Below are 27,870 nucleotides of genomic sequence, written 5' to 3'. Positions count from 1 at the left end.
CAGAGAGAGGCCTGGAAAACCAGCGCAGAGGCCCGGGACCCAGGTCCGAGGGACCAGCCCGCCCAGCTGCGTGTGGACCCGGGGACCGCTGGCCCTGAGCGCGGCACAGCGGGGCCGGGAGAGCCCCCGTGCGTCAGGAGCCGTGAACGAGGGCCACGCTCCATCCTGTGGGCGCAGCTGGGCCACCGGCAGGTCCGGCCGCTGAGGCTCACGCTGCGGCTGGTGGGGCCCCTGGCGGCTTCAGAGTCCCTGTGGCCCCTGCCCTGCTCGCGGTGGCCAGCACCACCGTGTTCTCCAGTGCAGCCCACGGAGCCGCCGAGGAAGCGCGTGTCCTAGCGCTCTGTCGCTCCGGCGGCTGGGGACCGCTCGCGCTTGGCTCAGTGAGACCTTGGCTCCTGGCTCTCTCCCCTTCTTTCCGCAGACGCCCCTCACCACGAGGTCCTAGCTAGTCAGTGTTTTTCTCCCCCGACCACTCCTTGAAAAGAGAAGCCCGATCCCGCCGCGGGAGGGAACCAGGTTGGGCGACACGGCCGCCTCCTCGCCATCCTCACCCGAAGCCCGGGCAGCCACCCCCTGACTCCGGGGGGAGGCAGTGCCAGTGACGGTGGTGGCCAAGGGCAATGATTCTGCCCTCAGGACACAGCACTCCAGCTCCCACCGGACGGTGTGCCGGCTACGGAAGAGCTCGCCTCGGGGCCGATCTCGAGACACGAGAAGACACAGAGACGGGAATGTGGCGTGACCCATGGCTGCTCCGTGGCCCCTGACCTCTCGGGGCAGGTGGCAGGAGCTCGGGCAACTTGGCCCAGAACCGGACCCTGCCCTGGACCAGACCCTGCCCAGGAATGGACCCTCAGGCTGCTATGGCCCCGCTGGCCTCCTCCTCCATCAGACCCCTGAGCCAGTGGCCGCGGCATGGGCTCGATGCCATCAGACCCGGAGAGCGAGCTCCTGGCCTGGGGCTCTGGTGACCCTGTGGGCAAAGCCTTTCCAGCTGGTGGTGTGGGCAGCAACCCCTCAGCTCTGCTCCTGAGGGCCCTTCTCTCCTGACAGCGTGTCCTTCCTGATCTGATCAAGGGGTCTGCCGTATAGACAGACCCAGATGAGTCTGGAGGCCTCTGCTCAGAGCTCCTGGGGCCACAAAAGCTGTGATTTCTGTCGCTGGAGGAGGAAACATCCACACAAACCGCGTATGTTAAGGAGGCGAAGACAGAAGAGGTGGGACCACCCTCCGGCTGGGGCTTGAGCCCCTCCCCACCGGGCTTCAATCCAGGGTCCAGCCCCGGACAGGAGAGCACCCTCTCCGCCTTTGAATGGGCACCTGTGGGTCAGGAAAGGCTGAAGAGATGTCTGCCACTGTCAGAAATATCGAACACTCCAGAAAATTACGTCAGGACTGGAATTCCTAATTGTTTACGGAGAGGACTCTCGATGGAAATTTACCACGTAAACACAAACACCCCAGTTCTGTTTCAAATAAACAGCAGAAAACGCAAGGCAGCATGCGGGGGTACGGCCGGTTGCCAGTATCCACCATCAGAGGAATGCGGAGTTCTTGTTTCCTGGGGTGGATCCGTGTAACCCTTCACCCCAGGCAGGTGTGAGGGCCCAGGAGGACGGGCCGCCTCCGTCCCTCCCGCTGAACCCCGGGGGTGAACGTGGAAACAGGCGCGGTTCGCGACTCTGGAAATTTGGGCCGGAAGCCGCCGGTCACGTTTCAGCGTGAGCAGCGCCAGGACACCTGGCCACCCGACGAAAGCCCTTCCCAGCCACACAGGCCGCCAGCGTGTCCCGCCTGACCGCCACATTGGCGGTGCTGTTGGTTCTCATTCAAGGACGGGACGCAGCTGTGTCGTGGGCCACTGGCGGGCAGATGACGCCCAGCTGGGACACGCGGAGTCCCCGGCCTCCTGCACAAACGCCTGGAACCGCGTCATGTAACACATGCTCCAAATGCTTGCAAAAGAAGCCTTTTTGCCCGGTTTCATAAGGACCAGACCACAGAGACAAGTCCGAAGATGACTTCCTGACCACCCAGGGTGACAGCTGCAAGCCCCAAGCAACCACCCCGCTTCTCCAGGCTTCAGGGGGTCAGTTCCGACGGGCTCCCGCTGTCCCTCCCACTGCCCCACTACCCCCTCCGGTCCGGTGGGCTCTCCGTCTCGCCACCAGCCCCCAGGAGACGCAAGGCCAGTCCCACCCAGCGAAACGTGTCCCCCAGAGCAGGCACCAGGCTCGCCCTCTCCTTCCCTACGGACCACACGGGTGGCCCCGTATTCCAGCCCCCACGCGGCACACATGTAGTGGCTCACGAGGATGTCGTGTGGCTCAGCTAGTCCCAGGGCCGGCATTCTCCAGGAGACAGCTCCTCTGAGCACCTCCAGTGCAGGAGGCCACTTCGGGTGGTACTCAGGCCACACTCTGCCAGCTGGAAGATGCTGGGGCAACCGTCCCACGCCCAGAATCTCTGCCCACAGCTACTTAGAAAAGTGGGTGTGCAGGTTGAAAAGAAGTTCATCGCTGTCATGCAGCGGAAGCGCGTGGGGTACGGACGAGGGAGGAACCAGATGGGCGAGGCCCAGGGCAGTCGGGGCCGTGCCTGGTGGCACCGCGCCCGCGAGCCTCTCCCTGCCGAGCGCCAGCTGCCACGCCCAGCACCTGCCCCACACCGTCAGCCGCCGGCCCTCACGTGGACCTGCCAGCAGCAGGGCGGTCCGCTGCACACAGGAGGAGGCCGAGACCAGAGACCCCAAGGGCCCAGCCCGGGGCCACACAGCTAACACAAGGTGGAGGGGGCTGGTTCGAGGTGGTGCCTGCTTCTCTGTGCTCCCGCTCTTTGTTTCCTCCTGCGTCCACCCCGGGGCCCCCTCCCTCTGCTTCGCTGCTTTTCTGCGCGTGGGAAAGCCGTGGCCTGGCCTGACCTCAGCGAGGACCTGGGGTCTGACAAGGCAGCCGGCATCCCCCGCATCTCTGAGCGCCAGGAAGTGCTCAGGAGGAGAAGCCTGGCCCTCCGGCGGCCTGGGGAGCACAGACAGCAGGCCTCGCTGCCCCGCGCCGGCGGGACGGGCCCAGGGCGCACTCCCGGCCCCGAGTGCGGGTTTGTCCCACAGTGCACAGGAGGACCACGCCAACATCTAAAAAAGATCCCGTCCTGCCCAGAAATGAGGAATGGTTTCTCAGAGAACAAAAGCCTTTTATGTGAACTATAAAAAGTTACTGGATCAACAACCTATTATCATCGTGGAATAAATTGCCGATCTGAGCGTCAGCTGGGACGGCGCCCGGTTCAGCCCTCCACCCTGCAAATCCAAGGAGCGCAGGTCACAGAAACTCCCTCTCGGGCCATGCGCCAAGGGCCCCCACCCGGTCCCAGCTCCTCCCGGAGGCTGAGGGTGCAAACCAGGAAGGGCGGGCACACCCCTCGGCACATCTGGGCCCCAGCACAGCTGCAGCTGCTGAGCACGCAGGAAGGCGCACTGCGGCTCCCCGCCGAGCCCCGGGGACGGTCCGGGTTCCCATGCTCAAGACGCCAGCGCGGCCAGCCCGCTGCAGGCTGGGCTGAAAGGCAACGCTCTCCCCGGGAAGGGGAACTCAGAGATGACCCAGGCCCCCAACCACACACCGTCCACACCCCATTCATGCTCCAGAAAGGCTGCAGGCCTGGATGTCTCCTGCCCCTGCTGCCCCCCTTCAGCCTAGCCCTATGTGCCCAGGTGGGAGCAGGACAGAGGTCCGTGACAGGTGGACACCTGTTCTCCGTTGTCCAGAGTGAAAGGGTCTGCCCGGTGGGACGTCAGCAGAGACACCTCGTAGAGGCCCCAGGAGCCTTCTCCAGGGGAGCTGACGGAGGCCCTGCAGCCCCAACCCCGATGAGTGCCACGAGGTGACAAGTACAGAGCCATCCTGGGCTTGGAGGAGGGGGCCAGGTTCTGGAAGAGGCTCGGTCCCTGGGGCCCCACCCTGGAAGCCTGGGGGGGTTGTCACGTCCCAAGGAAAGCAGCCGCTGCCGAGACCACTGTTCCCTGTCGATAGGGACACTGGTTTACACATCAAACCTGCCCCCACTGATCCCTGGCCTTCCATAAAGCACCAAGGGAGCCATTTATGGCCTCATACCGTGCCCCAGGGTGTGCAGACCAGATGGGAAGGCCCCTCCTGCTGTCACCGACTGACTTCTGTCCGGAGGGGCTGCAGCTACAGACCAATGCCCAGCCCTTACCCGGCAGGACGAAGCTGTTTGCGATCGCGGGGTCCTGAATGGCTCCCTCTGGGCACCTCCCAAGGCCTGAGCCTGAACCTCGTCCCCCCAGGGCCCAGCACCCCTGATCTTCTCTGCTCTGTGAAGGCCCTGCTCCCCAGCGATGCAAGGGCATTCCTGAGAAACGGTCACACCACTGACACGTGTCACCCCAGGGGCGGCCAGCTGGGATGATGGCCCCTTCCAGGTGGCCCAGGGCACAGTCACCTCTCCTCTCCAACCATCCTGCCTTCCGGCAGGACTGGCACTACCAGAAACTCGGGTTTCTGGAGAGAAACCAGAAAGTCAGATGTTCAGGTCAAAGTCTCCTGACTGAATATTGGCAACTGCTTCCAAACCGTCCGAAACACACTCCGGGTCATCTTCGGGCTGGACGTGGCACAAAGGGCCACCGCTTTGCAAGCTCAGCTCCAGAGGGAACGAGACATCGCAGCTTCACGGTGCTGTTCCCTGTGCTCGGTCCCTCCCGCTGCCCCTGGGGCTGGGATGCTCGCCACCATCACGAGCCCCTATCACAGACAAGTCTCAGAGGGCGGGCGCCTCACCCTAGATCACAGAGTCTGTCCAGGGCTACACCTGGGGCTGTTCCAGAGCTGCCCGCCTCCAAAACCCTGCTGGTTCGCACACTGTTTCCCATGGGCCAGCTGCCCACCCCGGGTACTGCAAAATGTTGGGTCCACACAACTGAGACAAACGTGAGCATCTTCTATTTAATGGTGACGCGTTTGTTCTCACGTATACTTGAAAACTCAGGGTCTAAGGACGCGAGTGCTTACACTTGACCCTTATCAAGGAGTGGTATCAGTTCAGGAGGAGGAGGAGCAAGGAGGAGGGGGAGAGAAAAGGGGAGCCGGTGGTGACGCTGCCCTCCTCCTTACTGGCTGTCCCATCAGCCACCACCTGCGGATCCCCCTCAGATGAGTCCCCCTACCCTGGGAAGCCAGCGGAGCCACAACAGAGCCTCCCCTGGACGCAGAGTCACATCACGGGTGTCAAACTTGGGTTCCCGCAGGCCCAGAAGGCGACCTGAACACCCCAGGGCCTCAGAGCCCAGTGGATGGCAGCTCAGATGTGAAGTCCGGAGCCCTTCCCAGATCCCCCGTCACCCCAGGGGGAAAACAGACAGAAGTCCTAGTTTTTAGGTGGAATCTCCCAATTTTAAAACGTTTGCAACGATTTCATGATTTGGAAGCAGGCAAACCTCTCTGGGCCCCAGGGGAAAGGCAGCCTTCTCCAAACGAATGTTCTCTCCCGGGCCAAGCTGCCCCCGTTGGATGGGTGGGCCGGCTTGTGCATCCCTGTTCTCAGTAGGAGCACACTCAGCCGGCACAAAGCAGGAGCCCACCAGGGCTGGACGTTCTTAGCCACCCCTGCACTGGAACGTCTGCTGGGGACGAGGACGATGGTTTCCCTGTTTGGGATTCTCTCTGCCCCGACACGGTGAGTGCGGCCTCCGGACAGCTTTCATCTCAGTACTTCCCGCTGACGACTAGCTGAGACGTGGCCTGTTTTCATGGAGACGCTCGGCTCAGGCCGAGCTGGACCTTCTCCCCACTTCCCCGCCCTGGAGAGACAAGCGGATGCCGTTTGCACTGTGGGTCCCGCGGGACAGGGTTGGGGGGATGGTGAGAGGTGGGACCACAGAGGCGCTGGGGGGTGGGGGGGGGTGAGAGGTGAGACCACAGAGGCCCTGGGGGGTGGGGGGAGGTGAGAGGTGGGACCACGGAGGCGCTGGGGGGGGGGGGGGGGGGAGGTGGGACCACGGAGGCGCTGGGGGTGGGGGGGGTGAGAGGTGGGACCACAGAGGCGCTGGGGGTGGGGGGGGTGAGAGGTGAGACCACGGAGGCGCTGGGGGTGGGGGGGGGGAGAGGGGTGGGACCACAGGGGCGGGGGGGGGGGGGGGGGAGAGATGGGACCACAGAGGCGCTGGGGGGAGGGGGTGAGAGGTGGGACCACAGAGGCGCTGGGGGGTGGGGGGGGTGAGAGGTGGGACCACGGAGGCGCTGGGGGGTGGGGGGGGTGAGAGGTGGGACCACAGAAGCGCTGGGGGTGGGGGGGTGAGAGATGGGACCACGGAGGCGCTGGGGGTAGGGGGGTGGTGAGAGGTGGGACCACAGAGGCGCTGGGTGTGGGGAGGGTGAGAGGTGGGACCACGGAGGTGCTGGGGGTGGGAGGGTGAGAGGTGGGACCACGGAGGCGCTGGGTGTGGGGGAGGTGAGAGGTGGGACCATGGAGGCGGTGGGGGGTGATAACTGAGCAGAACATGTGTGTGATGTAGCTACTTATGTGCAAGTTGTGGGGCGGGGCATCTCAAGGACAAGTCAAAACAGCGCTGCTCACAGTCTCCACCGACCCCTGAACACCCGCCAGGGCCCCGGGCTCAGACCCTGGAAGAAAACAGGCCGGGCCCAATGGGAACGACAGTCTCGAGCTCTCACTGGCCCTGCCGTCAGAGACCTGGACACAGCGACACTGTGGCACGAGGCAGCGGGGCCAGAGGATGAGCTAGAAAGGAGCAAAGGCAGCATGAACCTTAGCCATTTTCTTGAAGGGAACGCCGTGACCCAGGCCAGCCCAGCTGCCCGAGGCACAGCATACCAACCGCACGCGGCGCTGCAGGCAGGGACGAGGCCCTGCCCTGCGCTCATCCCCGGGTGCGGACGGAGCAGCGCGGGGACCGAGCGCGTCTCCTGCGTCCCCGTGCCACCTGCGGTGCCTCATGGGAGGACGGCAGCAGTTAGGACGCCATACAAGACGCCAGGGGCCCGGGGGCCGCGCCGGTCCCTGAACCACACGATCACCGGCTTCACTTGAGGCAACGGACCCCCTGTGTTCGGCGAACTCCAGCTCGTCTAAGGGACGGGTTCTGTTCCTTCGCAGCCTCACGGCGACACGCCACAGGTGTCGCGCGGCGAACCGTCCAGCAGCCACCCGTGGCCACACCAGCCAGGGGAGACGCCTTGCCGTCCCACAGAAGCAAGCAGGCTACTTGTTCCTTGTGACGTAGAAGGACACCTTGCGCCCCAGCCCCGATGCACGGCTGGACAGTGTCCGCATCAGCACGGCCTCAGCGGCCGAGGGACGATGAGCAGCAAGCATCTGTCTGTCTCCACGTCCGGTCAAATCAGCCAGAGCGAGGAGGGCTGGAGGCAGCGGCTCCCAGGAGGGACGGTGCCGCCCCGCAGTGGTGGCTGTGCACGCCGAGGCGTCCGAGCATCTCCTCCAGGGATCTGGATGCCGCGGAGCTGGAAGGGGCTTCCTGCTGATGTGCAGCATCCGAATCCCCCAGAGATACCCAGCACCCGAGGATGCTCTTTACACGGCAGGAGGGCCTTTGCAGATGGACTTAAGCTAAAGATCTCGAGATGGGAAGGTTATCCTGGAGGCTCCAGCGGGGCCCCTTCAGGAGGGAGGCAGGAGGGTCCCGTCAGAGAGGCAGGCACGCCTACGGAAGTCGGGTCAGGAAGAGACGCTTAGCAGTGCCTCTAGAAGCAGCAAAAGGCAAGAAACAGATCGTCCTCTGGAGCCTCCAGAAGGAGCGCAGACCTGCTGACACTGGGTTAGCCCCATGAGACCGAGCTCGGGAGTCTGACCTCCCGACTGCAGGACAGTAAGGCCGTGTTGTTTCAAACCCTTGCCTGGTGGTAATTTGTTGCAGCAGCAATAGGAAACCAGCACACCCCTCTTCTGGAGAAGCAGTGGACACACCTGACGAAAGACACGTTTGGGCTGGCACATGGCCAAAACAGTCAAAATAACAAACGAGGCTAGTAGATGATGTCACAGGCAGACAGGACTTGGAAGTCAGTAAGGACACAAATGTGCCTGCTTGCGTGCACATGTATGTGTGCGTGTGTGCACGCTCGTGTGTATGTGTCCCGTGTGTGCCTGCATGAACATATGTGCATGTGTGCGCCTACGTGTATGTGCCTTGCGTGCATGTGTGTGCACATACATGTGCCTGCATGCGTGTGTGCATGGGTGTGCCTGTGTGCGTGCCTATGTGTTTGTGTTCATGTACGTGTGTGCAGGTGTGTGTGTACGTTCATACATGTATGCGTGCTGTGCTTTCAAACAGCCATATGTGGGCACCGTGGTTTTCACTATAGTCTGCAAGGCAGGAATATTCTAGGTCCCTAGTGCACCAAAAAGTGACCATAAGGGGCGCCTGGGTGGCGCAGTCGGTTGGGCGTCCGACTTCAGCCAGGTCACGATCTCGCGGTCCGTGAGTTCGAGCCCCGCGTCGGGCTCTGGGCTGATGGCTCGGAGCCTGGAGCCTGTTTCCGATTCTGTGTCTCCCTCTCTCTCTGCCCCTCCCCCGTTCATGCTCTGTCTCTCTCTGTCCCAAAAATAAATAAATGTTGAAAAAAAAAAATTAAAAAAAAAAAAAAGTGACCATAAGAAGACAAGGGAGCGCCTTTCTCACAACGAATCCGAGAGAAGTCACGGCTGCACACTACAACCCACCGGGAGGGTTCACGCCTCAGACCGGAATCAAGCCCACTTGCCTGCGCTTCTCTTACATCTGGTTCTGATGGTCGTAGTTTAAGAATCACAAAGAAGTGACTCTTCCACAGCCTAAACCAGGAGAGCCAAACCATGCACAGAGTGCTACACGCGTTCATACAGCAGGCAGTGACGCAGCAGTGAGCAGGACTGGGGCGCTCCGGGCATCGCAAGGGTAGAGGCCCGGGATGCCGCCCAGCACCCCGAACGCACAGGACGGCCCGCAACAACAGCGCCGCGGCGGGGACGCCCTGACAAGAAGCAGCTCCTCAGTGTGATGGGGAGCGAAAGTGGCGGATGCCGCGGGAGTCGGGAGATTCCTGCCTGAAAGACCAGCGAACAGCAGGGGGCCGAAGCTCTGTGCCCCCGTGTGTCTGCGCCTCACTGTGCCCGTGGAGACGTGAGTGCCGGGGGCTTGGCGTCACTTGGGGGCCCGATCGCCTGGGGCCTGGCACTGATCAGCCCTTGTCGACGAGATACAGGTGTGCTGGCTCTCAGTGACCAACGTGCCCCCCCAGGCAGTAAGGCAGGCACTTTGGGGAGAGGAGACTTCTGCCAGGCTCAGGAGGGAAGCTTAAGAAAACCAGTCAGTGCCCCGGGGGGAACTGAACAGGCCCAAGGCCGTGATGGAGCCCCGAGACAAGGCAGCCCCGGCCCCAGGCATGCCCGCGACACACGTTCTCACTGTGCACATTCCAGAGCCCGGGTTCTGAACACCGACTGGGTTCATGAGCAGAGAAACCGATGGCGACCAGCGCCCAGGGTAACAGACTCAATGCCGCGGTGGGGGCAGCGGGGGGAGAGGGGGAAGGAGGCGTCCGCTAAGGGGCCCCCAGGACAGCTCTAGGCCCGGCCTGCCTCCACCATCCCTTGGAGACCCGTCCGAGCCCACACTCCACTCTGCGCCTCAACCCTGGGCCCCAGGCCTTGGCCCCGTTGCCGCAACAGAAAAGCTGCCGGCCAAACCCCACACTTCCCCCGGCAGAGTCGGGGAGACCACCTGCACCCTGTGTTTCTTCTGAGCTCGCCCCACACGGCGCGCTGGTGAAGGCCTCCTCGAGAAATGCTTCCCATCAGACGTATCGCTTTAATTCAGAAAAGCCTGCCTCCAAAAACATCCTCAGAAATGCAAAAGCAACCTTCAAAAGAAAAAGCCCCAAAACCCTAGAGAATGCCTGGCGAAGACAAGCCTCAATTACCACCCTCTCTGGGTATGATAAAAATTCCTCTCCGCCTCTCCTCAAGACGAGAGTCTTTGCTCAAAACCTTTCTCTTTTAAAAATAACTGCAGTAACCAACCATTAAAACAGGGACTGCATTTTAATCTACCCTTTCTTTTTCTCTGGTTTTGAAACTGGCACCTTCCGACTTCACAGAAGACACGAACGCAGACTTCCAGCCACCATCCAGCACTACTGCACTGGGCGCCCGATCAAGACCAGCAGACCCGGAACGCAAGCTGCTTCAGAGACTCTGGAAGTGTCTGTGCCCCCCCCCAACCACACACCCCATGCTCTCACTGTCTTCTGGGCCCAGCAGGATGCTACTGTGTGTAGCAAGAAGACATCAAGGGCCACTGAAAGACAGCAACGCCTTCTACAACAAAGAGATGCCTCTCCAAACACTCTGTCCTTAGCTTCTTGCATCTAGAAGCCGAAAGGATGTCCTTCACGGAAAACAGAATGTGTTCCCAAAAAAGCACGTCAACAGTACCTTCCATCTGAAGCCCTGGTGACTTCCAACTTCCCTCAAAACCACCTCCCAGCGCCGTCCACGGGGACCCGGGTCACACCTCCCGGCGCCGTCCACGGGGACCCAGGTCACACCTCCCGGCGCCGTCCACGGGGACCCAGGTCACACCTCCCGGCGCCGTCCACGGGGACCCGGGTCACACCTCCCACCGCCGTCCACGGGGACCCGGGTCACACCTCCCGGCGCCATCCACGGGGACCCGGGTCACACCTCCCACCGCCGTCCACGGGGACCTGGGTCATACCGCCCAGCACCGTCACCAGGACCCGGGTCACACTTCCCAGCGCCCTCACCGGGACCTGGGTCACGCCTCCCACCGCTGTCCACAGGGACCCGGGTCACACGGAGTCTGGACTCAGACGGCCCCGCAGAGCTTCCTACACCTGTTGCTTCCCCGCCTCCCCCTCCCCCCTCACCACCATGGGCAGGGATTCACTCTCATCTGGCTTTGCCACTCCCCAAACCATAGTGAGGTACCTAATCTGTCAAATCCACTCCTCATTAGCTGTGGCTCACGGCTCACAGCGTCGCATCTTCAAAGATGAATTAAACACCCAAGATCTCAAGAGAGATCTCAAGAGAGGTAAAGGACAGAATCGGGCCGGAGCGCTCATTCTCAGACTCAGCACACTGGCAGGGCCCAAGCGTCTCCCTCTCTCCACAGTCTGTCACTCCACGGCCCCCGGACACTGGCAGAGGGCCAGCACGAGGGAGGGCAGAGGCAGGCCTGGGAGAGACCGCTTCCACGTAGACACGAACTCCCCAGAGGAAGGTGCAGAACAAGGTCACTCACTGCAACAGATCGTTTGTAACGACAAAGGTGGGTGACAGCGCAAACGCCCACGCGCAGCAGAGGAGCCCGACAAGCCCCGGATGGCTGAATAAAGCCCCACAGTGGAGCCCCCGGGCACCTGCCTGTACACATCTCACCTCAGGACCCTGCGGGGCCACGTCCACACGCTCCAAATAAGTCAGCCCCTAAGATCGCCACAAGGGGGGCACACCCATCGCGCAAGGCAAACAAGCAGAGGCGGATCTAAGTGTGTCACAAAGGAATCACGAAGCCACTCTGAAGGGAAGAAAACCAGCCCGGCTCGCTCTGACAAACAACGAGAACCGCACGGCACACGGCTAACGACAAAGAGGACAAAGACCGTCCTCCAGTTAGTACGACTGCTTCCCACAGGGGAAGGGTTGAGCAATTCCAGAATTATGCACCCGGCTTGAACAAATACGAGAAGACACCGAGAATCACGACAGCCAGGTTTCTAACTCGGGAAAAGGAGGACCCGGATGTAGAAAAGCCCAAACGACCCCTGGGTGTCAGGTTGGAAACAGCTGTCAGGAGGAACTCGTGTCTCAACACCACACGTACAGACGCGTGCATGTAGATGCGTACGCCGGGCGCGAGTCTGCTTGTGCGTGCGTTCGCACACTTCCCGGCTCTGTCCGCTCAGGGCCTCGAGCAGCAGTGGCACCCCGGCAGACGTGAGCGCCCCCGGCACCCAGACCCTGGTGTTTAAACACCAGTCCCCAGTAAGATAAAGCAGGGCTCCCTGGAGAACAGGTTGCTTCCGCGAGCCTAGAACACCTCTAACGGTAAGGAAAGACTCGAGATCCAGGATGGCATATCAAAGGGACCCAGGAGCCAACTGAAGAAAGCTCCGGATGGTCAGGGCTGGGATCATCACTGGATTATAACCTACAGAATAAAATAAACATCTGTGAGTCATATCAATATAAATAAGTGATTGGGCCCATAAATAGCAAGCTGCTCTCATAACAGAACTCTACTTAACAAATGTAGAAGCAATGACAGAAACGGGAAATCGCCTTTAGGCAAACGGTACAGCACTACTTTTTACAGGCAGTAGCCGCCAACGGGAGATAAAATTCACGGTGAGATACGAGGAGACAAAGCGCAGCTGTGGGGTTTTGTGCTCTCCTCCACAGGACACTCAAAATTCGCAAATGGAACAACGGTGAGCTGACGGGGGATAAACCTGGCAGACGCCACCCGGACCAGGCAGTCGCAGGGGACGTCACCAGGAACAGCAGGTGACACCCTTCGCTGCCTGTGTGTCCCCAAACCCACGGAAGGGACTCCTGGCCCCCGGCACCGCAGGATGGGGCTCTGTGGGGAGGCAGCGCCCCACAGAGGTGACGAGGTGCAGGGAGGCCCCGTCCCCTCCGACTGCTGTCCTTGTAAGACGCAGAGAGCAGGCCGCCCACACACACACAGGGCACGACCTCTGAGGGCACGGTGGGAAGGCGGCATCTGTGGGCCGAGGGGAGGCCTGGGGAGGGGCCGGCCCCACCACACCTGCACCTGGACCCCCACACACCTGGACCGGGACCCCCCCCACACACGTGGACGTGGACCCCCCACCACACCCGGACCTGGACTCTGAGCCTCCAGAACCGGGAGAGAATACGCCTCTGCTGTTCCAGCCGCCACAGGAAACTAACAGAGGCTGACGAGACACAGGAAGAAAAGCTTGATCTCGCTTTTGTGGTTTTCTCGTCAAAGGCGCATAACCCCAAAGGTCTGCATGACCCTCAGGTGTGCATCCCGAGAAAACATCGGACCGTCCCCAAAGTGAGGGACGCCCCGCAAACTAACCGTGCGAAGCAAAAAGGTCACGGAGACAAAGAAGCCGCACGTCCGCCACGGGCTGGAGGAGCTGCCGAGAGCCGGACCCGCCGCGGAAACGAGCCCCAGCAGGTGAACGGACAGAACCACCGCCTGTCTGCAGCGACGCACCATCAGCGCTCCCTTCCAGGCTTCAGAGATCGTACTTAAAACAGCAGCGGGAGGGGGCGTGGGTGAGTGGTACCTGGAAACGCTACTGTTTTGCAGTTTTTCTGGAAGTTTAAAATCACTTCAAATCAAAAGCTAAAAAAAAAAAAAAAAACAAAATAGAGCTTGTAAAGTGGTGACCTACTAGCTGAACTTGAACCCACAGGTATATTTCAGTCAACAACGTGAAAAGCAAATCCGAATTAAGTGCCAACGGTACAAACGCAGAGATATAATTTAAAATCCAGATTCGTGGCTTCTTTTCACAAAACCACAAGTTGTGGCGATGCCCCATGGAACCACAGGACCAAGGCAACGGCCCCAGCGCCACGTTCCCACGGTCACAGCCGCAGCCCCTGGGGGCACCAACTCCTGAGGCCGCCAGGCCCAGCGCCTGGGAGACCAGCTCCGTCCACCGGCCCCGGGCGTCTCTGGGGCTCCGATGGGTCTGGACGCCGGGGTGAAGGCCCCCAGACGCTGCACGCTGGGGACCGGGCGCCCAGAGAAGCTCCGCCTTGACCACGGGCAGACGTCAGGCTCCAGAGCCCGGGCTCAGCCTCTGCCCCGAACACGCCCTGCACGTCTGCTTCGGGAGCAAATAACCTACGGGAGACACTTGACACCGAAGAGGAGAGACCTCCCTACCTTCCGGCACCTCTGAAGCCTGCAGCCTCGCACGAGCCAACGCACAAGACAAACGTGATTTTCGGGAACGTCCTCGGCCACGATTCGGCACTCCTGATGCAGCAGGAAGTACACGCGGCCCCGCGGCCCGGCCCGGCCCCGGAGCGCTCTCCTCTCTGCAGGTCATGAGGCCCGGGCGGCGTGCCTCACCTGAGCGCCAATAAAACTCTCCTCCTTGTTTTTTAAGGCAACTCGGAGAGTCTGTTCATTCGGCACTGGCACCGGTCACGCTTCTGGACGCGTGGTCCTCAGCCTGCGGAGCTGCGTCTGACACCCAGATGGGGCAGGGGTCAAGTGCACGGGGGCGTCGGCACTGGCGTGTGCTCCTCCCGCCCGCCTGCCCACCACCACTGGGCCGACAGCACCACACGTGTGCTCCTGGGGGAGCGACGCCTGCTTCCCTGCCACCTTCTGCCCCGGGGCAGGCACGCGACCCCCAGGACCACTGACAGCCTCTCGCTCTCCCTCCTGGGGCTCTGCATTTGGGTCGGGGCCACAGGCGCAGAGCACAGGGCAGCGCCCACTCACCTCACAGGGCTGAGGTGACAAAAGCAGGGCAGGGCCCCTGGGCTGAGACCCCTCCCCCCAAGTCCTGTGTGCTAGCAGGTGTCCTTCTGGAAAACTCTGCTTGCTAAAGTTAGCCACGGCTGGCCTCCGTTTCTGCACAGAAGACCCAGACGGAGCAGGAAGAGCTAACTGACCCCGTGGATGTCTTATCACCCCCGCGTGTATTACTACACACGACAAAACAGAGGCACAGAGAGGCGAGTCGCTTGGTCCACATCACGGATCCAGTGTCTGCGGAACAAGCGAACAAGCGAACGTGTGAGCACACGAGTGTCTTGGAGAACTAACACGCCCTCGTGATTACCTGCAGTGGCTTCCTGATGGACACCTTTCACGGCCACCTGGACCGCCACGCCGAGCCAACTCTGCAGGGGCCTTCTGATGGCCACACACCGGGACGGCAGGCACTGACCAGACCTCTGAGCCCCCGCCGTCCTGCCTGGGCTTCCTCGCCAGCTGCCGTGGGGAGCTGGGGCCAGTGTGTGCTCCCTCCGTGCCCAAGGCTCAGCCGGGGGTGAGGTCAGAATGCACAGAGGGGCAGACCCTCCCTTTGCACCTGTTCTCAGAGTCCTGCTGCTGGAACCTCATGGATCTCGTCATCAGACTCGATCCCCTCCAAGCGTCAGGACAATCCTGACCCACGGCCTGTCCTGGGGACGCACAGTCAAAGTGAAAGCCCGTTTGATGAGTGAATTTCAGACAACAGCACTCAAAGCTGACGACACCTAGCTCTTTGAAACGCTCATCCGGGTTTTCTAATTTTCACAGCGCCCGAAGAATCTACGTCTCGCTGGCCTGGCCACCTTCCGGGGACAGCAAAGGTTCGCCTTCATTGACCAGGGAAAGGTGAGGGTTCAATCCTGAGCTGCAAATTACAATCCACGTCAGATGCCGTGAGCGATTTTAACTGGCGGGAACGCCGACATCTCTGACCCACGTTTAGTTTAGTCAGAAGACCGCAGCGCTCCCTTCGGGCCGGGGCCCTCAGGGACATCTCAGGGCGGGTGCATCTGCTCGCGCTCGCGTCCCCCTCAACAGCCTCTAACCGGCTGCCCGGCCGAGCGTTCCGAGCTGTCCGAGCTGTGTTCGCTCAGCAGGCTCCCCGGAGTCAGACGGGACACCGCATCGGCAGAGGCCGCCAGTGGCTGTGATCGGCACGGCCAGGACTGGCGCAGCGGCCGAGAATCCGCGTAGTGGGGACGGGCACAGAAGTGGCACAGCGGCCGTGGATCGGCACAGCGGCTTGGGCCAAAGCACAGGGGTGGGACTCTGGACTACCGGAAAGAAGCAAACACTGCAACGGCACCTGGATGCCGGACTCCCGACGCGCACACGTGCTCAAGGCTCGGCCGGCCACACGATGCTGAACAGGACACAGAGCCCGGCCACCCCGGCTGCCTCATCCATCCGACCCGGTCCCGCCCACAGGCCCACCCGGGACCGGAATACGCGTGGGGGTCTCAAAGCAAAACTCCTCAATACCAGCAGGCTCTGTTTGGGCTCTGTTTCAGAGAAGGAACTGACCCAAGTTGGTTTCCTAAGGAAACAATGAGATTATCCCTTTTAACGCAGGCGTCCACGCGTCAGGAAATAAGCAGAAGGCAGAACAGTGCAGAAGAACTGGTGGGGTAGAAATACCCACTCGCGGGGCCAGCGGACCCCTGGAAAAGTTTCAGGTTTTGTCTCGTTGGCTGGAAAGTCTCCTTGGGAAAACCCTGGAACGAGCCACCCTCCAAAAGCACAGTTTGCACCAGGCGGCATCGCGGGGGAGGGTGCTCCCCGGAAGGGGTGAGGCCAGAGGTGAGGGAGCCAGGGTCCCATAGATGGTGCCCCCCCCTCGGGAAAACGCCAACAGTAAGCACCACAATCTAACAATGTGCAGTAACTCGGTTTACCGCCCACAGCCCGTGGCGCTGTGAGGAAGGTCGTGTGGGGTCGACATGGGGCGGCCCCGTTCTGAAAGAGGGGAAGGCAGGAGGGCTGGGGCTGTGTGGGTGGGAGAGCAGGCAGAGGTGCGGGGTCCCGAGGGTGGCGGACCCCGGGGTGGCCCTGCTCAGAGAGGGCCTGTGAGGAGGAAGGAGCCCTGATAAGTGGAACAGATTCACCTCCCCCCCTTGCCAGTTCCGGGGCTCACGCCTGCCTGACCACACAATAGAGGGGTGTGTGTGTGTGTGTGTGCACGTGCTGGGTATGGGGCGTGTACTGTGTCCATGTGTGCTAAGTATGGATGTGCGTGTGTGTGTACTTGATGTGGATATGTGTGTCTGTGTGTGTACTAGGCATGGGTGTGGGTGTGTGTGTTTTCTGGCTCTATGTACATCCATGCATGTGCTGTGTGTGCCCGTGTGAACTCACTGGGTGTCTGGACACCACAGAGCCCAGCACTCGAGCCCCGTGTCTTCCCCGTCGCCCCCCCCCCCCCCCCGCCACAGGCAGGTCCCTGGCCCTCCTGCTGGGTCTGCTGCCCTGGCTTCAGCCCGGGGTCCCTCAGCCCCAGGCCCAGTCTGGGCCCCGACGCCCGCCGGCCGTGACTCCCGGCCTCCGCCTCCACAGGGCAGCCTCAACCTCAACCCCACGACGGCCCCAGAGTCCTGAGAAAGAAGCCTTCTCTACATTTGCACGCTCTCAATTGCAGGCTGGCGCTGTCTCCGGGCCACACTGTGACACCCTCACCGCGGGAACACTAAAGACGCGCCCCCCTCGTGCGGACCAAACCTCCAAGGCCGCTGAGCCTCGGAGCTCTTCCCTCTGCATGGTGGCGGAATTCCCGCGGTGGCAGCGGGGGGACCTCCGTCCCAGGGACCAGTATCCTCTCCTTGGAAGGAGTCGTGCGAACGTGTGCTGACGACAGGACAGCTGGGGGACAGAGCTGCTCACGCGGTGGGGGGGGGGAAGGTGGGGGTGGTGATGTTCAGCGCGCACCGAGCCGCCGCCCTGAGCAAAGCTGGGAGCCACCGTTCTCCCGTTTCGCTGGAGGGAAGGCTTCACGCAGAAAGCCGGACTGGGACGCTCGGCCAGAGATCTGTCCCCGAGGCCCAGAGTTTAGATTCTTCCTCAGAGAAACCTGAGTCACAGAAGATGCCAGCCAGGTGGGTGGGCTCACGTGGTCTGGGCTTCTGGAAGGTCAGTCTGGGCATGCGGGGGGAGGCGGCAACGGGGGCAGTGGGGAAGCCCCTGGCCCAGCAGAACTAAGGAGGAACAAGGGCTCTGAGCCAAGGGAATGAGGGGATGACGGGTCCTGGGTGGGGACCAGAGACAGCAACCCAGGCTGGCACCAAGGTTCAGGCGCAGACGGAGGGAAGGGTGGCACCGGGCAGAAGCCAGGAGTACAGAGGAGTGGCAGGCCCAGAGGAAACGCCCTGCTGGGCACCCACAGTTGGGAAACCCACCGGAACAGACGCTTTGTGCTGAGGCCACGGGGGCCACGTAGGTTTGGGTCTTCAGTGACCTCTGTATGTGGCGACACTGACACGTCAGCGTTTCTGTGGATTCGGACAGGTAAACACTTACGTGGTCGTGTGACAGGGACACCTGTGCAAGGAGTTAGAGGAGGTGATGCAGCGGGGACGGGCCAGGGGCACGGGGGCGGCCCCCCAAGAGGACACGTCCTGGAAGCCAATGAGGGGGTCGAGGGGCCACGGGCATCGACGGGACCCAACACTGTCCACACATCGGAGACAGTGGACGCTGGAAAGGGCCCTGCGCTCCGTGAGCCAGAGACCTCTGGACACCTGGAGAAGTTTGCACAGCTGGAAGAGAGGCTTCAGGACAGAGCGCGCAGAGGCACGGCATCGCTCTAGGACACTTGCTGGGCGCACACCCAGGACCACAGCAGGGTCTGGAGGAGGTACCTGCACACCCACATGCTCGGCATCTTGCCGACAGGAGGGGGAGCACCCCAAGTGTCCATCGGTGGGTGGCCGGGTAAACAAAATGTGGGGTCGCAGAAAATGCATGTTTTACGTACAGGAAAACGGGAGTGCGCTTCAGCCTTAAAGGAGGAACTTCTGACACGTGCTTCCACGTAGATGGACCTTGAGGACACGACACCAGATGGAATAAACCAGTCCCAGAAGGACAGACAGTGCAGGACTCTACTTACGTGAGGTCCCTAGAGGAGTCAATTCACGGTGACAGAGAGCAGGTGGTGGGCGCTGGGGGCTGGGGGAGGGGGTAGCGTCCGTGAGGGCAGATGTCATTTTGGGAAGGTGGCAGCGTCTGGGGACGGATGGGGGTGGCACAACAGCGTCCACGTGCTAATGCCATAGACTGTGTAAGTTAGAAATGGGTAAGACGGCAAGTTTTAGATTATGTCTATTTTACCACAGTTTAAAATTCTCTTAATGGTTCGTGATTGTTTGAAAAAGAGAGAGAGGCTGGGTACCGGGGCATTCCGAGGTCAGGACTGTGGGTGCAGAGGGAGGGGACGGACAGGAGAGGCCTGGGACACAGCGGTCGGCACACAGTAAGTCCTCAGTTAAGGTTGGTGGAACAGGATGGGACAGGATGGTGTAGAAAATGCTGGAAGGAAATGTCTTCAGCGCGAGTGCAAACGACTGAACATATGGTGAGTTCTGAAATAAATTCCTTAAAATCACGCCGCCTGGGTGTTGAATCAACACCGAATCTCGGGACACATCCCGGCACGAGACAAGCTCGTGCTGTTTAAAGGACAGAGCACATGTGTGTCCCATCGCACCTGCCATTCGTACCCACTGACAGCAGGGAAGAGAATGCGACGGAGTCCCAGTTACGACACAGCGGGACCAAGAACTCATCACTCAAAACCACGCAGAAACGGCCCCCCCGCCCTCAGCTCCAAAGCGTGGTTCCCACGGAGAACACACTGATGGCACCACCAAGACACACATCCCCCTCCTCCAAGAACGACTTTGTTTTTAATGTTAATTTTTTTTTTTAATTTTTTTTTCAAGGTTTTTTATTTATTTTTGGGACAGAGAGAGACAGAGCATGAACGGGGGAGGGGCAGAGAGAGAGGGAGACACAGAATCGGAAACAGTCTCCAGGCTCTGAGCCATCAGCCCAGAGCCCGACGCGGGGCTCGAACTCACGGACCGCGAGATCGTGACCTGGCTGAAGTCGGACGCTTAACCGACTGCGCCACCCAGGCGCCCCTTTAATGTTAATTTTTAAGAGAGAGAGACAGAGAGAGAGAGAGCGTGCATGAGCACATGTGCATACGCGGGGAAGGTGCACGGTGAGGACAGAAGATCCCAAGCAGGCTCCACGCTAACAGCACAGAGCCCAATGTCGGGCTTGATCTCACCAACTGTGAGCTCGTGACCTGAGCTGAAGTCAGATGTTCAAACGACTGAGCCCCCCCAGGTGCCCCTAGAAGAACGTTTACTGTAAATCAGAAACATCCATCCACACACATCTACGAAAGCTACGTCTGGTCCCAAAGGCCTTTTTCCCCAGGGTCTACACCGTGTGACCACTGAGGGACTTCCCAGAAATAGTCTCAGGAAAGGAGCTCTCGGGAGAGGAAAACGCCAGCGTGGGCCAGCACCAGGGCCACCTGAGAGTCTCTCTGTGGCCCCACAGACAACCCAGTCTCCTCAGTGCAAGATCAAAGACCGGAAGGGAGAGCGGATTCACTTTCACTCACCAGTCTGTGCCTGAGCTGGACCGTGACGAGAGGAGATCCTGACAAGTTCTGGGACAGCGTCGGCGGTGGGGACACCTCCAGGGAAATCAGGTAGCTGGCTGCAGACAGCGGGTAGGTTTTGTAATTTGCTGCCTCAGCAATCCTTGGAAGGAAATGGAAAATCATTACAGAACAGAAAAGGGGGAGGGGACGCAGCTAGAACCTGGCTCAGAATTCAACGTTAGGGCCGAAACTTTGGAGACTGAAATCTTTCTTGTGGGGAGCTTTGACTGGTCTCGCTCGGTACCCACCAGGACCCGCAGAGGAGACCTACAAGCGGGCACTACCATGTTGCAGGGAGAGTCCCGTCATCCAGGACCTGCTCTGCGAGGCTGGAGGCCGACACCCCAGGTGACCTCACAGAGAGTCTGCTGGAAGAAGATGTGGCCCAGGGAGCGTGACGGATGGAAAGGACAAAGCTCTGGGTTTGCATCTCGGCAATCCCACTGACTCAGCTGTGTGACCCTGGGTAAGTGACTTACCTATCTGAACTTTAACCTCCCAGTTTATAAAAAGATGGGATCGATGGTAGCGTGGCGGGCACCTGTGGTCTTGCCGCCCGGCGTGCGTTCGTTAAGGGCCCTCCGTTTCCTCCAGGTGACCACCCCCTGCCCCCCTCGCAGCCAATGTGCCCTGCTGCTGACTCCATCGGCTCAGGAGTGAGCCCTGCTGCCCAGGCCTGAACCACCCAGGGCACTGCCTCCCTCAGGCCATGGTGACTGTGCAGAGGTGGGCACATGACCCACGGGAAAGTCCAAAGAGATATGACAAGATTCAGATGGAAAATGCTGGGTCAGAGACCCTCGGTTCTCTCGGCTACACATCGGCCCTGAAGGAGGTGCCCTGGAAGTGGTTCAATCAGGAGGGAAGAGATGAACTGGGAGAGGAGCCCCCCACCAGGGCAGAAGTGAGATCGAGCAGAGTGAGATCAACTGGACGCCGGATCGAGCTGCTCCTGAAGCCAAAATGCCCACGCGCCTTTCAGCTGACACGATCCAATGAACTACCCTCCTACTTAAGACAGTTCAAGCCAGCTTCTCTGTTCCTTACACCCCGATCGAAAGACCCCTACCTGATGTATATGATACTTGCCTCACGGAGTTATGAGGTCAAAGTGACACTCAGGGCCAAGATGGGGGCGAGGCAAGGAGCCTGGGACACAGGTTTTAAGGAGGAGCCCACACTCAGGGCCTGGCACGCGCGGCCCCTGTACGACCCCACGAGTGAGCGCCTCCCTGAGGTCTGCGCCCCGGGCGCCTGCCTGCCTCACCGTGGTCCCAGCCCGCCTGCACACAGTCAGTGAGCGGCAAACGTCTGCTGCGTGGACTTCAACTCTGGAAAGCCACCCCGGAGCGCCGGAGACGTGGGGTCCCTGGGATCCCGCACGGGCCACCCGGTCACCTGCTGCTTTCTTGCCTGGTTGGGACCTTGCCTGCCTGCCACCCGCTCTCCAAAGTCTGGCGGGGGACTCTGCTACCTTCCCGTGTCTGCGCCCACGGAGCCGTCATCCTGACGGCCAACGCGCTGGGCGTACAGTCTTCTTCCTCCCTCGACTGAGCTCAAACCCCTCTCCCCGTCAAGCCTGCAGAAGCTTTGCTAGAAAGCGTGCAGTGGACACTCGCTCTACTCCTAGGCCCCCAGCCCCTGGTCCCCTGCCAGCGTCACAGTCACATCACCTGACGGGCTCAAGCCCTCCACACGCACGTACAACTTTCTTCTTGCTGAACCGCGAGGAAGCACGCCATGACTCTCCTCCCCCTAAACGCTCTAGCAAGCCCCTTCTAAGCGCAGAGTCAGCCTCGTCCGTAGCGAGGCCCAGTCACCACACTCGGAAGCCAGACACTGATTCGCTAACACGATGCGACGCCTGGTCCCCGCCTGTGCCTCTCGGCTGTTTCGTCCTAACGAGGCCTGTGCATTCGCCAGGGAGCGCCGCTCCGCGGGCCCCTGAACTCTGGGACGGTCCCCACGGTTCTTCCTCTTTCGTGGACGTCCAGCAGTGCAAACCGCCATTTACAAAACGGCCCTTACTTTAGATCTGTGGACGGTTTCCTCGCGTGGGGCTTCAGGCCACGCACCCGGGGCAGGATCACTCCACGGGCCACGTTAACTCCCTCCATGGCGTCGCACCGGGGGGACACAGGATATCACGCCCCAGTGCTGACCATATTGAGAGTGACCAGCTGGCTGAAGTGGTACCCAACAGCCGTCTCCAGCCTCAGGCACCCTGCTCACTTGGTGAACTAACGAGTACCCTTGGGGCGACAGGGCACGACCCCGTTCCACGAATCCCCTCACCCGGTGGTATTAACACCCACTGACGACGTTGCCCCCATCAGCGACTACATGCAGGGTGGCGTCCTTCCGATTCTGTCATTCCTCCCGCGTTGACCGGATGGCGTTACTCTACAAGAAGGACGCACGCGGACACTTAAGTAAGCCGCAGCCCCCGGGAGCTTCTCCTGCAGCACATGTGACTCCGTCAACAAGACGCGGAGACCTAGAGACCCGAGTCACAGCCCTGCCTCTGCCCCCGGCAGCCTTAACATCCCGGAGAGGGCCCGGGTCTCCACCTGCGGAGGGGGAGCGGAGACGCCGTGCCCAGCGCGGATCCCCAGCCCCGCTCTGAGGGACACGGCCGTCCCAGGTGCACGGCCCTTGGGAAGAGCAGAGCGGTCCTCATCACGAGGGGGCACGTGACGCTCCAAGGACCCTCCGTGTCCAGGGGGCCCAGCAGGGGCCAGCCACGTGCCCCCAGGACCCGTGCACAGTGAGACGCCGCCCCTGCCAGTGGCTGCCGGGGCCCCTGCAGCAGCCCGCCCAGGGCGTGGCCGTGGATATGGTGACCCCGTGCCAGCCTGACCCCCAGCTTCATGCCCTAGACTCACGTGCTGGCCCCACCCTGCCCCCAAGGGCGACTGAGAGAACGTCACGACCCCACCGCCCCCTCCCTTCTTACGGAAACCTTCCGTGTACGGAGGCCCCATGCAGAACGCTAGGGGAAGGGGCCCGGCTGTGGAGGCAAGCAGGCAGCTGGCTCTACTGGTCTAACCCTAACCGGGCGCGGAATTTCAGAATTCTCTTCCAGTCACTGTGGCGAGGACGTCCAATCCTCTTATCGAGTGATTACAGATCTCGTTAAGCAAGCACTTACAGATGTCGTTAGGAGCAGTGCACTTTGTTTAAACAATTAACTCACTTAGCGCTCAAGGCAGCCTCACACGTCAGTACTGTCCCCACCCCTACTCTAGAGAGGACGACACGGAGACGGCCAGGCATCTGCCCAGTTCACGCAGCCGGTAAGGGCCCCGCCGGGAGAAGAGAGCCGGGAGCCCAGCACCGACTCTGTGCTGCCATCCACGACGCTACCAGTGACTTCCGTCCCGCCCTGATGCCGCAGGACAGACCGCACGTATGGGGGCTGTACTTGAGCAGCTATTTCAGCGACTTTGTTTCCCAGGTTAACGTCGCCAACAAGAGGACACTTTTGCACCTTCACCCGGGTTGAAGATCCCACACACGAAAAACACGTTCTCATCACTGCAAGACGTTTGGACTTTGGGAGAGGAGTGTACTTTTGGGGCCGACAGGTTCCGGCAGTCGGCGCGCGTTACTGCTAAGGGGCAGGGGGCCGTGGGGGGAGGGGAACCGCCCGGTGTGCGAGTCTCAGAGCCCACGACTTTCAGAGACAAGAGGAACTGACCGCGGGGGTCCAGATCACGCCAGCGTGGGTTCTGAGGCGTCCGAGAGTCCTCCCTGGGGGCAGCCGGGGCAGTGAGGGCAGCAGGGCGCTAAAGGCTGAAGGCCCCGAATGTCCCACCTGCAGGCTTCGAGCAGAGCCTTGGCCCACCCCCCACCCCAACGCGGGGCAGGACAAACACAGCCTCTTCCCCCATCTGCTGCTGCCAGCACTGACAGAACCGTCTAGCAGGGGTGTGCAAACACAGGCCTGGGCGGCTGCCTGCTCCTATAAATAAAGCTTTATTGGCACACAGCCGCTTCCACTGCTTTCCGCGTCGTCTGAGGCTGCTTTCACACTTCCAGCGCACACGAGTAGTTGTGAGGGAGACAGTATGGCCCGTAAAGACAAAAATATTTACTATCTGGCCCTTTATGAAAAAGTCTGCTGGCACCTGGCTGGGTCATGATTCGACTCGGTCACAGCCAATTGTCCCCTGAAATGCGCGTACACGCTGGTGTCCGTAAAAAGCAGTTCCACCTTTTCTTTCCTCTGCTAGTCTGAGGCAGGAGGAAGATGTGGATGGGGGTCCAGATGCCGCTCTCCCTGCACGCCCTTACCCTTGGCCCCCATGGCTCCGCCTCAGGAACACACAGCTCCTGTTTTGCGACGACAAATCCGCTTCAGCCTGAACGTTCAGCTACGAGAGCTGCAGATTAGGGCGGCCAGGGAAGGGCCCGTTTTTCATTCATAATCTTGGGATTGGAGAAGTGTCCCCCCCAAAGAGGTGGGAGGGCATCTTTTTGAGAAAAAGCGGTGGCATTTTCCTCTGACGGCTCTCCTGAAGAATTCTGGAAACCACACACAAAGAGTGGCAGGGCCCCTTTCCTTAGTTATAAGGAAACTTGTCCAAGCGCAGGCCTTCCCAGGGCGATGGGTCCCAGGTCCAGAGCAGAATCGTGGCTGTCTCCTTCCCTAGGCCACCCTCTCCCCAAAGGCTGCGTCCCTCCAGGCAGTGGGAAGGAGCAGTACTGGGAGACGGGATGCCGGGGCTCAGCCACCCGTGTTCCCACAAGGTCTTCATCCCCCACCCTTTATCCGGACGCAGTTCAAATAGCCTGCTCCCCATTACCGAGGGGTCCACACAGCCGGCTCCAGTGCCAGCATCCGCAGCCCACCCCGCAGGGCAGGGCAGCAGAGGGGGCCCGCAGCTTCCCGGGCAGGGAGGAAGCTGGGGGGGCAAGAGAGCCAAGTGGAGCCTCACCAAGCCGGGGTGAGGGCAACCCTATGAAAGGGGAGGCACGGACCCGACCCTCCCCTCCCCTCTCGGAGGAATCAGCCTCTCCCTGTGGTCTGAGAGGGCTGACCCACCCCCACGTGAGCAGACACCGCCAGCTAGACAGCAGGATGCTCTGACCCCCCCATGAGTGGAAGGGCCAAAAGGGGGCAGGACCCAAACGGGCCAATCACTGCTCTCCCTGTGTTTCCACAGGGTCATGTGAACAGACCTAACCAATGAGAGAGCAGGATGCTCCGGCCACCATGAAGGGGGCGGCCAAGAGGGGCACATGACCCAAATGGACCAATCACAGCCCTCCCTGAGTTTCCACGAGCACATTCTGGAAAGGCTCCGCTCCTTCGGAGACCTCAAGACCCAGAGGTGGGGGGGCAGTCCCTGAGCTACCGGAGCCCGCCATGCTTCCATGTAGAGGCCTCCCTGGACGTGAGCCAACACAAAAGTGAGCACAGACGGGACACGGAGAGATCAGATCGCAAGGCATCCCCTGGGTCCCTGGATCTAACTGTGTCTGAAGCCTCCTTAGTCTCATGAGCCCCCAGTCTCCCCACCTTCCACCTAAGCCAACGTATCTAATACACCCTGACTGCTGGAGACATGTGCCGCTGTCCTCCCACTCTACGGAAGTGGCGGCTGAGGCTCAGGCAGTTGGGTCACTCGCCCGCAGTCACGCAGGTCCTTCCAGACAGGGCAGATATGGTCACCTGACTGCTGCACTCTCAGGCTGCCCACCCAGGGCCCGCCGAACGCCCAGTGTCCTCCAAGGCTATATTGTATATGCCGGTGATGGCAGGGAAGTGGGGGTGTCACAGCCACCCAGCAAACAAGCACACACACACCCACTGCCCTCTCCGTACCATGTGACCCTGAGGGACTCACTTGGTCTTGGCTGGCCAGATGTTGTCCAGGTAATTGTGCATCGTGTGGTAGAGAAGGCCCACGATGGTGGTCCAGGCTGGGGAAAAGCAGAGGGTCACAGACACCCGTCAATCTTCCTGGTGACAAATACCCCAGCCAAACCCACTCGCCCAGCAATGCACAGTGCAGACCCTCACACCCAAAACCCCAGGGGCAGCTCCTGGGGAGTGGGGAGGGAAAAAGTGAGGGACTCTCAGGGTAGAGTTTTCCATGAGTCTGAGTAGAAACTTTGTGACCCTTCAGCTATGGATTCAACCGTGACAATGACTCCCTGCTCCTCCCCCGAGTCAACTCCAGACAGACAGATACAACAGCTCCCAGGGGGGGAGCCAGACTCGCCAGAAACGCTAGAGTTCACGAAGGCACAGGGCCCCGCTCGAGGGGCGGTCCCAGCGCCAGCCTCCAGCTTTGCATCCTCCGGGTGAGCACGTCCTGTTCGCTGCTGGTGTATGCGGCATCTGTAGTAACACGCATGCTTGAACGAGCCGGCAGACGCAGGGTTTACAAGCGGCAGTGACCACATACATGCCCCTCACGCCTTTCGGCTGGGTCCCACCTCTCTGCCGTACGACAGCTCTGAAGCAGGAATCATTTTTTCTGTTATTTCCCTCCACCCGCTTCACGGAGAGCGCTTGGAGCATAAGCGGTTAGCTGTCTTCCCGGGATCGTCGGGGATATTTGTCGACTCTGTTAACATTTCAGGAATGTCTTTAACATCCTCTAAGTCTCAGCATGTGCCACGTAGAGGGGCTTTGCTCATTCAGCTCTCCAAACGATATTACGAGCCCAGTACGAATACCGGCCCCGTTTCACAGATGAGGAGGCCGCGACACAGGCAGGTTCGGTAACTTGCATAAGGCCGCACAACCCGGAAGTGGCTGAACCCGGAATTCCCGGGAATTCCAGCCACCGGTCAGCGCTCGTGACCGGTAAGTCCTGCTGCCGGTGGGAGGAGCCTTCACAGGGGACAGCATGAGGCTGCGGCCCAGCTCGCTCGGCAACACTGAGGGTTTCCAGCTCATGCAGCCAGGTGTGTGAGATGAGCAAAGGTCACGTGTGCCCCTGGCGGATCAGAGCATCATCTCCAGACCTTTCTGGAGTTCACCCCAAGTGTAGGGGGCTGTCATCTAACATCCCCGGGCACCCTTCACACAGGCAAGCAAGATGGCGGAGGGAGCGGAGGTGGGCTCCCAAGGGCTGGCGAGTGGGGACTCCTTGCTGGGGAGGGGACACCGTGATCCTACGCCACCCACACTGGTCTTGGTCCCCAGTCTCTAAGGCAGAACCCTGGGAATCCCACGTCCTCTGGCCAGAGCATCAGGAGCTGAGTCAAATCCACGACTCCCCTGACACCCCGAGGGACGAGTCACTTTTCAAGGAGTCTGGAGGGACTGTGACTGCAGTGGAAATGGCCAGAGTTGCCTGAGCCCCTGAGACAGAAGCAGAACCCAGGCCCCCTGGGCAGACCAACCCCAAACCTAGCCCGAGGCCAGGGACAGGGGAGGGGAGATGGCCGCATCTAGTCATATGCGGCTGACACGTCTCAGCGCAGATTTGGGAGGACACAGGGCGTCTTTCACGGTGGATCAGAATCGCCTCGAGAGCCTCCCCAAAATGCAGATTCCCCGCCCCTGTCCCAAGTCCCAGTTCACGAGGCTGGAGGGCACTGGGAATCAGCATTCTGAGTGAGCGTCTCGGGAGCTTCCCGCCACACCCTGAGAAGTGCCGGCCCGGAGCGCAG

General features: G+C 60.8%; 1 protein-coding gene across 1 annotated transcript in view; it reads right to left on the bottom strand.

Annotated features, from left to right (window-relative positions):
• Positions 1–27,870, bottom strand: part of ADGRD1 (adhesion G protein-coupled receptor D1) — a gene marked incomplete at its 5' end in the record, with an annotated part of 110,733 nt that overhangs the window by 51,881 nt on the left and 30,982 nt on the right. The window contains 2 exons of the mRNA XM_032595353.1: positions 20,197–20,338; positions 26,091–26,166. Coding sequence (XP_032451244.1) covers positions 20,197–20,338; positions 26,091–26,166 — 218 coding nt within the window. The remainder of the gene's footprint in view (positions 1–20,196; positions 20,339–26,090; positions 26,167–27,870) is intronic.

Source organism: Lynx canadensis, chromosome D3, assembly GCF_007474595.2.
Source record: "Lynx canadensis isolate LIC74 chromosome D3, mLynCan4.pri.v2, whole genome shotgun sequence".
Lineage (NCBI taxonomy): Eukaryota > Metazoa > Chordata > Mammalia > Carnivora > Felidae > Lynx > Lynx canadensis.
Note: the sequence above shows the minus strand (reverse complement) of the source record. Positions and strands in the feature narration are given on the sequence as shown.